General features: G+C 32.6%; 1 protein-coding gene across 1 annotated transcript; it reads right to left on the reverse strand.

Moving 5' to 3' along the window:
* Positions 1–1,500: 1,500 nt before the first annotated feature.
* On the reverse strand, positions 1,501–9,554 carry LOC148876612 (guanosine nucleotide diphosphate dissociation inhibitor At5g09550-like). Its single transcript, XM_088974678.1, has 12 exons — positions 9,354–9,554; positions 8,101–8,163; positions 7,929–8,012; positions 6,747–6,854; positions 6,432–6,604; positions 5,647–5,758; positions 4,563–4,643; positions 4,432–4,494; positions 3,881–3,982; positions 3,446–3,775; positions 3,154–3,228; positions 1,501–1,833 (listed from the first exon to the last, which is right to left on the reverse strand). Exons 1-12 carry the CDS (start codon positions 9,438–9,440, stop codon positions 1,780–1,782), a joined length of 1,332 nt encoding a protein of 443 aa, XP_088830804.1. The 5' UTR covers positions 9,441–9,554; the 3' UTR covers positions 1,501–1,779.
* Between the last annotated feature and the right edge of the window lie 1,680 nt (positions 9,555–11,234).

Raw genomic sequence — 11,234 nt, forward strand, 5'->3', positions numbered from 1 at the left:
TCACTTTTAATGAGTTCTTTATGCACAATAAAGGTCTCAACTCATAAGTTATCTAATATTATTATTAAAAGTTAAAAACTATCAATTGATATTTTTATATTTAAATTTCTTATTTTTATTAGCATTTATTTAAGTTTGATTTTTAAGTGGAATTGAAAAAATTTTTAATATTTACTAAATTTTGTTAATATTTATTTTTAGTGAAAGTTTAGTGGATTTTTAAATTGTTTAATCTCAACCTATTTATATTATTACTACTCTCTCTCTCTCTCTCTCTCTCTCTCTCTCTCTCTCTTAAGTATAATTTATTTATATTTGACGCTAAGGTCATGTTTGGGAGTGCCTAAAAATAAGTGCTTATTTTAAAAATAAGGACTTATTTTTTAAGTCCAAATTTCCAACTTTTCTCCCATAGGTCCTCTCAGTAAATTTTTAGGATATCAATTATACTCTTTCAATATTATTACTTTTTAGAAACATTATTACTTTTACGAAAGCACTTTTATGAAAACACTTTTATTATTACTTTTACGTGTTTTCATTAAAGTCGATCGTGGTGTACAAAAGCACACTTCTATCTTAAGGTTGTGTTTGGTTGCAATGCAAATAAATTTGCACTGATGCAAAACCATAGAAGTGCAAATGGTTTGTGTGTAAATTTTGACCTATTTTCATTTCAAAATTTAACTTATTTTGTTCGATTGCAGTACAAATGAAGTAAATTAAGACATGGAGTAGAATAAAGTAAAATCCAAAACAAAATTAAACAAGAATTTGCATTTTTTACATTTGCACTGCATCCAAACAGCCTAGAGCTTTTTTTTTTTTTCCTTTTATTTTCTTTGCTTGAATTCTCCTCATCAAATGCTTTTCCAAAAACCATTGAAGACTGTTTATTACCATTGGCATCTCAATCACCACTACCGTTTAAGCATTACCTTTTTTTATCAATAACAGAATTTCATTAATTTAGGAAAAAAAATACACAATAGAGGAGAGGTAACCTTTCTTACCTTACCTTTCCTCACCAAAAATAAATAAATATATTACAGATTACAATTTTGCCCAAAATATTTTATTTCTTCCCACCCCTTGCTTGCTAGTACATCAGCAAAAGCATTACCTTATTTTTATTCAATTAAACATAAGGATTCCATCCATGAAACTAGTGGATCTCTTATTCTGGGAATCTTTAACTCAAGCACTGAATTCAAAGAATATTAATATCATAATACATGCATTTGAATGTATTGAAATTTGCAAAAGACAAATATCCAAGTAAAACTGTTCTTATGGGCAACAAAGGCGTTTTCCTATAAAACTGTTTTATTCAATAATTAATTTGGCTAGAAGTTGTAGAAAATAAGCCCAGAAATCAAAAGGAAAAATAAATAATGTATTTTTCTCTGCAAAAAATAAAAAGAAGGTTTATAAAGAAAACTACAGTGCTCAGAAGACAGCATTGGCAATTTAAAGACATGAGTTTCCGGAGAAGATCAATTTTGAGACAAAAACACCCACATGAACTTTTATCTGCCACTTGTTTTCTGTACTGACAAACTTCCAGCAGGAGCTGGAAATAGAAATCTGTTGAATCAACTACAGAGATCTCATAATTACATTGCCAAATAAGGTATCCGTTCTTGAACATAGGAAATGATAAATCAATTCAAGGGCAATGCAGTGAAGAATCAAAACTTAAATAAAAGAAAAAGCAACAAAAAAAGCCTTTAGAGCTCCTCCAGTAATGCTTCTAGGATGTAAGAAAGACATCAACTTTCATTCTTCAGCAGCAGCACTGGCAGCACTCAGATCCACAGAAAGATCAAGATCCTGAAACATGAGGCAGTGGAAATTGATAAAATATTTCACTTGATGGAAACTTGGATCATGCCATGATTAATTTACTTTTGGTAATCAAGAATTGGGGATTGGAAATACTGTGTCTACTTGGACGGTCTGACAATGGTAAATTAGTTATCCAAAGAGCAACATTCAACCAAATTGGAACTAAACTAGGAGAACCATTACACTGGACATGTACTTTCTTGGACTTCCATGAAAACAATACCTGAGATAAATGTTTATATTTAGAGCTATATTTTCTAAAAAGTATGATTGTGTCAAATTATGATGACGGGTTTCACATATTTTGAAGGTATTAAAGTTTCTGATGCATTCAATCTCCTCTGCATGTTAAACCTTTTGCTTCCCATGGTTAACAACAAATGTTAAAAGGAAGCCAAATGTTTTGGAGCATCTTTGGCCTATGGTTTTTGTTGTATGAAAGACTTCTAATGTGATTCATATTTTGCTAAACCTCCTGTAATTGTTGTTCCTCTAAAGTAGATTGAGGAGTAAACTTGTTAATAAACTAAAGCCATACTTCATGTGAAGATATTCAAGAGTGACTATAGAAGATCTACAGAGCTCTTAAGAAAACCTGTGTGATCAGCAATACCATCTTTAAGGAGGAATAGAACTTAATTCCATTCAAGATAATAGACCCAACTACTATTGCTTTGGTTGGTCCATTGTACATTTCTAGGCAACAAGGCTGATGAAAGTAAATTTATAGACAAGACTTCATTTTCTTACTTATAGAAAAAGCTTGATTATCAAGTACCAAGATATTATCTAAAGAAAATCCTAATTCAAGTACAACTGATCAGCCTTTTATCCCCATCAGAAGTCACCACTTTATATTCTCCATATTGACCAGATATTGAAGGATTTTCATTGCCTCAAGTTTGAGAACTTCTGCAAAAATTGGGAGAAGATATTTCTTGATGATCCTACTGATGTTTACAAAACATGCATACGTATATGGTATTCATGGTTCTGTCACATGAACCACATAATGGTTTAAGGCTCTTTTTTTACGTACTGAATATAATTCTTATAATCAATTATCAATAAAAAAGAAATACTCAGACCAATATTTGATGTAGGGATCTTCCCCGTTAACAGTCTAAGGAGCCTTTCTCATCACAATTATGTTCAACTATCATTTTCAATTATCCCCAAAGAGAACTACTTTAAAATATACATGCAACTTTAGCTGTAATGTACCTCTATTTATTTTGTTTTTCTTAAAAGAGAATAGGCACCCACATATTTAGATAATGTGTAACTGTAGAGTTAAAGGATTACCTTTCCAGTTATCCGGCTGTACATGGAAATTACATCTTTTACTGTAGACTCAAAGTGCGTTGTGGCATCATAACTCTGCAATGAATCCCCATTCAATGTTTGATTACAATGCTAAAGTCTCAAAAAGGAAATAGAAAGAGAGGTGGTTTTGCTTATTTAGTGCATTAGAATGGCAAGTCATCTATCAAACTTGTGACACATGTTATTTGAATCTTCAGTGTTCAATCAATCTCAACTAGGAAAAAAATAAAAGGACAGTCATCATCACTATGCCATACAAGTTTATACTTACAGTGGATATGTAACAATTGTCAACATCTTGCTTGTTGATGGGTTCATATCGGTCATAAATATCAAAAAACATCTCCTCTACAGGCCCGAGTAGTTCTATGCCAGGCTTCAATTCTACTTCTGGTTCGTTAGTTTCTGCTTCTGCTAAAACAAAAGCAATGTATTTCCCTTTTGGAGCTACATTGTGCGCATAGGAGCAGCAGTACATATCTGATTTACGCCCAAGTTGTTTTTGTGGCAAGATAACCTGAACTGAGTGAGAGTCACTGGTGTTTGGGATAGGATGGCTCATAATACATATAGCACGAGCAACTCTTCCAACCTTTTGAACCTGTTGCAATGAGGGGATTTGCAACTCAAAAATATGTTATAAAAGACTTGTAAAATCCAACCTTAAAGTATCAGTGCTTGTAGATAATAGACTGGTCATATCTACCTTGTCAGGCAAATAAGAAGGATCACAGACAACCTTCTTACATCTAGCAGTTTCTCCTTCAGATGTGACACCAAATGCTTTTCCATTTTCATCAAACTCTACCTGCCAGCCCAAGTATTAGATATTGACCTGATCCTAGTAGAATAATAACTTATGACTCCATAACAGGGCAGCCAATGCTAAAGTCACAATTTTGGTCTCATTAGCAAAAGTAGAAATGACACACAAGGATATTTAAACCAGCAACAAACTACAAGTAGTTCGTTCAACTTAGAGTTATTCGGAGTTGAAATCATGTAGTTAAACTATTTATAAGGTCTCTAAATTAGTAGCCAAAAAAGAGCCTGCATTATCATAACCTTGCCCTAGATCTTCAGTGAAACATATTCTGGCACAAATGAATACAGTATTGTGCCACTTTTCAGCCCTTTATCTGAGTTAAGTGACATTAAATTTGAAATGATAGGGAGCAATTATAATTTTACCAGAAAAGGGAATGCATTCCTGAATATACAATGAAAGAGTTGCTTTATTCTAGAGCTTTATGTTACCTTGCATTCTGGCTTGTTGAGCATGTAGGTGCCACCATATACAGCACTTAATCGAGCAAAAGCCTGCAAATGTGACACACACTGTGTCAAAGAAACTGAGAAGATTCAAACAGTTACAGATGAAAACTAACCTGGGGCAGTTCTCCTAATCCATATAGCGGATAGATATATGGGGATCCTCCTTGAAAGCGTGCCAGAGACTCTGCATACAGCTTTTCAAAAAAAAAAAAAAAAGAGTAAGATGAACAGAATCCAACTGCCCAGCAACAAAGAAGTGAAACAACATCTTTAAAGTTGGCTTCTCAAAATATCCAGTCCAATGGCCAAAAGGTTCTGATTGAGGATAAATTCATGTCTTTTTGAAGCTTTGATGGTATTGTTTTTTTGGTATAAATAATTTTATGTCCCTATTTAAGGTTCATTTTTTGGGTAAAATAATTTAGGTTCACTCAGTATCATATTGCAGGCCCATTTATCATATCCTAATTTCTGCTGCTTTCTCCACGGCCTAAAAAATGGAAACGAGCTGGCTGATTTTCCTTGGCTATATAATTAGGGATAATTTTTATGTAAGAAATTCTTTTGCTGGAATTTTCTCCCCCTAAGCTTTCTTAATTAGAAAAAAGCAAGAAGATAAATATTCTATAATCATCTTTAAAACATAATGTCAAATAATAAGAGGGACAAAATGGGGTGATATCTTCTGCCACAATACCTATTATGGATCCTTTCTGTGGTCCACTAGCCATAGACCATGAGTACTGTTGTAAAATGGTCCTATGATGCATATCAGAATTACCATTTCATAATCATCTGATGAGATTTTTAAAAGCCCAATATATTTTCTGTATCCATTTCTAAAATAGAAATGCTTTGGGTCTTTGTTGTCAACTTTGGAGATACATGAAAATCAATTGCTTTACAAAATCAAATATGCATTTCCCTTCAGTCCCTCAAGAGATGAACTACTCCAAGTGAACACAATTCTATGACCAGAAAGGCCATAATTTCTTGATTATAGTAATTCAAAATTTGGTCTTTGTTTCCTGAATATTTTCTATCCTACCAATTGTTGGCTATGATAAAATATTTGTATTGGAATAAAATACATGGACACTACAAGCATCAAAAGTTGAATTGAATAATGCACTAAATAAATGAGAAACTATTAAAGAACATTACTAGGATGAAAGGGAAGTGTGGGAAGATCATTACCCTAATTCTCTTTACAAAATCCATTGCAGGCTCATCCAAGTATTTATCATCTATATGCAATGCCAAAGCATGACCAATAAAGTCAACCGTATTGTCTTCTAGTCCATATTTTCTACATAAAAGGAACATTTAAATGTCAAATAATAGATCCTGCAATCCACAGTTTCACACTCAGAGGAAAGAACAAATGGCTGTAAGATGTATTTGCAATGAATTTCTTTAGAAGGGTTGCATGCCAATATTGTTAAAATAACAAGGGATAACAGTTGAAAAGGAAAACCAATCAATGGAGCATGTATTTAGTTTTAAAAATTGGTTAACCAACTTTAAATCCATCCTACTTGCTCTAGTGCACCAAAAGGAACCATGCAGCCTATGTTTAGGGTTGCAAGTTACTTGATGCAAAAAAACAGTAGTTGGAAAAGTTTGTAGGTATTAATTCCCTAATGAGGTCCAAATCCTGTATTACTTTATAATAACTGACTATAATCCACTCTGACAAAGAGAGGAGGATAAATCAGTTCATAAACATAAACTGAAATTCCACTACATAATCAGTAGAAATCAGCCTGTGATTTCCTGTCTTACATTTAAATCCATCAGGGTTGAGAGATTTCTAGGATAAGTAAATATTTCTAAATAATGCAAAAAGAAAAATACTTATCATGAATCAAATGTTGCAAGATTGACCAAGGCAGGAACAAAGCATAGGAACATCAGAGTTTAGGTTAAGTGGCTACTGAATCAACATAAAACTGAAAGAGACATTAGAATGAGATAGTTACGAAATAACATCTCTTGCTGTAACTTTGTTGAGGTCCAGCCCTTCATGAGACTTTGGATCATTCTCTTCATAATCTTGCACATAAATAAAGAACTTCCGTGCCCGACGCTTTTCAAATAATCCCATGAGTTGGGATTTCAATGCTTCCACGTCAGTAGCTGGTACTTTATGAATCTGGAAATTACAAGGAAGTTTTATTTTGTAAGGTGGATCTATAAAAGAGAAAGTGGTAAATTGCAAAATATCTGAATGACAGATCAAATGTTCAACTGAAGACAATTTAAAAGAAAAAAAATTTAGAAACAGGGCAACATACCTGTCCTTTATTGTACACAAAACTACCATCAACAGCCTTAAAGTTTAGATATTTAGTGACATCAGTGTGGATGAGGACTCGTACCAAAGCACCATTGGCCATCATAAACTGCCAAAACAGACAGAGTTACTTTTTTTCAGAAGAAAGCATGGAACTAATTGGAGACAAATCCAGACCAAGTTCCAGAAGTTTCACTGCATCAAGTTTGTGGACTTGATAATAATTGGTTTCATAACATATTATTGGATTGTAGCATTTTGTAGAGTAGCCTATTGCTAGAAAATGGAAAGGATAATCCAGCAATCAGTAATATAATTTTCTTTTGCATTTCATTTGACATGCAATTCCTGAACAAGAGTAAATGTTCAGAAAAATTTAATTGCATGCAAGAACACAAAAGACAAGTTTTTGAGGAAAGTCTAGAGTCTATACCTAGTGGTTTGCCCAAATGGATGTGTTTCATTGAAATCATAACATCAGAGGGAAAAGTTGTGTGTGATCCGGATGAGCTCGAGATTGTTAACAGACCATTAGATTTTCACTGATATCCTGAGACTTTTGACTTTGTTGACTCCTCACGTTCTCAATTTATAATAATTTTATAGGTCGATAAATTTGTCACCAAACAAAGATGTTGTGCTTTGAGAATCTTTATCACAAAGGGTCCAACTTTTCCCATATTAATCAAATCATCGGATGAATGAATACAAGGAAAAAAGACTCCAGCTTTTACCGCTAAGATCTGTGGTTCAGACATCCTTCATCAACTACATAGTTCCTCCCAGAGATTGATTAATTAATTAATTAATTACAAATTACTCTACTAAAAGTATTTCATATACTTATTTTGAGTACTTCACATTTATTGCATCACTGTAGAGAAAATATTTAACAGGCTACAATTACCTCATAAAACGTTCAGTGGAAGAAGATTGAGATATTTTCCTCAAAATTTAAGGTCATTGCTGTGTTCCATTTTTCCTAGATTTAGCCCAAATTTTATTTCCTACAACGTCACTTCAGAAGCCATAGGATGGGAGGTGTAAGATATCTGATTAAGTTTTTAATGTTTACGAGGAAAGTATATGAAAATTTGTGTAATATAAAAAACATAATTGTAGCACAAAAAATTCAGGAAATTATCTTATTCATATAATATAAATTACGAAAATCTCTGAATACCTTAGGAATCATATCAACATTGTACTCTCTGCTTGAGCCCAGATGTTCTGGTGGCTTGTCATTACCCCTGAATCGCTTCCAAAGCTACAAAACCAACCAAAAGAAAAATGATATGAATACACAGATAGTTGTATTTCTCAGGTAACTTTTACATAAAAACATTAAAATTTGCCTGGATGAGATTAAGTGAGGTTGATTCTCCTCCATAGTAGTCATTCCTGTCCATGTGCAATACCTGTTTCAAATGAATAGGATATAAAGGGTTAAACCATTTATATCATATGAACCTCCAAAAAAAAAAGATAACTGGTACAACTTAGATGCAGATAAAGATTGACTCCAAATAGATTTTGGTTAATAGTGCTTTATGATAAATCCTCACTAGGTTCCTCTCTCCTTCCCCTGCCCCCTTCCTCTCTCGCAGACAATTTAATCTATCTTCTTTTAGTGAAGGTTTTCTGTTACGTATGAAAAATTTAGCTATATCCCTGTTAATAATGTATCATGCAACCAAATAATGGAAAAAAGAAAAAGGAAAAGAATCACATCCATTTATTTTTGAAGAGTAAAAAGAAAAATTTCATTAAAAAAAGAATCACATCCATTAAAAGATGGTTTATCATATTCAAAATGCATTTTGCCTCGATGGAATGGAGGTCTATTTGGGTTAGGATCAAACAAGAAGATGATGAAGCTTAAGAAAGCCTCAAAGAAGAAGTAACCAGTTTGGAGGTCATAGTTTTAGCCTTTTAGGGGGTGGGGTTGTTTATGTTGTACTTGCTCTAACTGGTTGAGGTTGTTTTTTGAGTTTGCTGGGCTGAAGTGTGATATATTGAGTTTATTTTTGGAATTGTTGGTTTGGGTTGGTTGTGGGATATGGGCTTTGTTGTGAGGATGTCTATTGCAATAACTGAGCAATTAATCTTTTTAATTTAGAGCCATGATGAAACCCTGTCAATTTCTAAATTCAAACACGGAAACACTTATAAAACCATGGAATGCATATTCGAAACAGAGAAAATAAAAGAATGATGACCACTAAGGAAAGCAAGTTAAAAACAATGAACGAAAGGCGTCCTTATTGCAACATTTCTTTTAGTGGAGAAGCTGGACTCATGAATGTCACCTCATTGCAGGAAGGCAATACGTCAAGCAATTAAGAAACAAAGTCAAAACCAAGAACAAGAGGTAGGTCTTTATAACATGATCATTCAAATCTTGCTCCAGCAATTAATGTTCAGAGCAATAAACACCAAAGAATAAAAAAGACGTTAGAATGCATTCCTTGAGACCTGCTCCAGCAATGTTCTGGCACAAGTGACTTATATCCTTCATCATTGATCAATGAAGATTTCGGATTCGAGACTGCAAATCTATGAACACAAGAAGACAATAATAAACAGAGAGAGAGAGAGGGGGGCTTACTTTGAGTCCATTGACAGAGAGAAGACCACTGAGAATGCATTCCTTGAGACCTGTTCCGAGAACAATAACATCGTATTCTTCATCCATGGTGGCACAAGCTGTACAGAGAAAGAGAGAGGTTCAGAGCTCGAAAGTGAAATAAGAGAAGCAGGTATAACAAGCGAGAGAGATGATGGAAGAAACGAGAACAGTGCGAGAAACGAGACTCCTTTTTAAGTGAGAACAGGTCTCTAGCGGGACGTAGCGAGCTTACCGCTCTCATTTTCAACAAATTACACGTGGCACGCCTACATAAAATGATGATATTAGTACCCACATCCAAGTGTTGAGTCCGGATTTTTTATCTACGGCAAGTAGGGATGGCTACGAGAAGAACTCTTTACCATCTAATTCGAGCCCATATTATAGGTTCGATTAATAAATGAGCTGAACTCGAACTTAATAAAGCTCGATTCATGAGGCTCGCAAGCTAACTCGAATATATATATAATTATAGAAAATAAATATATAATAAAAATATTATAATTCTTATTTTTTAAATATCAAATAAAAAAATATTTTTTATATATAATTTTTAATTTTTATGAAATATATTTTTTTTTGAAATCGAGCTTAGCCGAGCCGAGCTTGAGTTTATGAGATTTCAACTCGAGCCGAACTCGACTCAAGGTTTTAGCTCGAACCGAGCTTGAGCCTTATACTTCCTAGGCGATCCGAGCTCGAGCCTCAAACTATTCGGCTCGGCTCGGCTTAAATCCACCCCTAAGTTAACAACCAAGGTTCAAAGTATCAAGTATATCAAAAAGACAATTTTAAGAAAGATATTAGGATACATCTTGGATATGCATGCGTATTGGAGAAAAACTAAGATACGCATACATACACTGGAAACACTATAAATACTTTAATAAATCATATAAATACATCAACAACACTAAATATAAGACCTCAATGAGGTGTATATACATTAAATTAATATATTTTAATAGTTTTATGAAGAAATATATTATACTTAATTATAATTTCATTAAAAATCCTATGCTTAACTATAATTTATAAATTATAATTCTTAAATTTTAATTGTTTTATGGGATGATAAAAACCCAACTCTCCTATCCAACCATAAAACATGCATTGACACTTCTATGTGAAAATATAATTAATAATTATTTATTATTCATTTAAAAAATTATAAAAAATAAATAAATATTATATAATATATTCAAAAAATAGTTATTAAAGAAGAAATTTCAATTGCTTTGTGGATATGATAGATCATCCATAGAATTATAATATATTCAATCATTGTGATCAATGATAAAATATAACTAATTAATTAATTAATTAGTTAATTTTTAATTCTAAAAATATAAAAATAAAATATTATTAAAGAAGAAATTTCAATTGGTCTATGGATATGATAAATTATCCATAGAATTATAATATATTAAAATTTTGTGACTATATAATAAAATATAATTAATTATTATTTATTTTTTAATTCTAAAAATAAAACAATAAGAAAAATAAAAAAGAAATTTTAATAAAATGAAAAAGAATAGAATAAGATAGTTTAGTCAAATGCATAGAAGACACCAGCAGCTCCAATTGGAAGATTGGAAGACGTCGTTTGTTACAAGCGGAAGAGGCTAAAAAGTTAGTGGTAGACTACAAAAACATGGGTAAAAGTGGTAAGAAATGATTTGAACACTAATAGTTTAACCGTGGACAAAATTTTAAATAGAATGGATTGTTGAAATAGGATTCATGTAGCTGACCCCATATATTTGGGATAAGGCATGGAGATGATGATGATTTTGTAGGGCAATTTCAATTTTCGCAAAAAGGTAGAGTAGGCATTTTTGAATGAAATATAGGTTT

The sequence above is a fragment of the Nelumbo lutea genome, chromosome 1, assembly GCF_056320005.1.
Source record: "Nelumbo lutea isolate HS-2025 chromosome 1, American lotus-T2T, whole genome shotgun sequence".
Lineage (NCBI taxonomy): Eukaryota > Viridiplantae > Streptophyta > Magnoliopsida > Proteales > Nelumbonaceae > Nelumbo > Nelumbo lutea.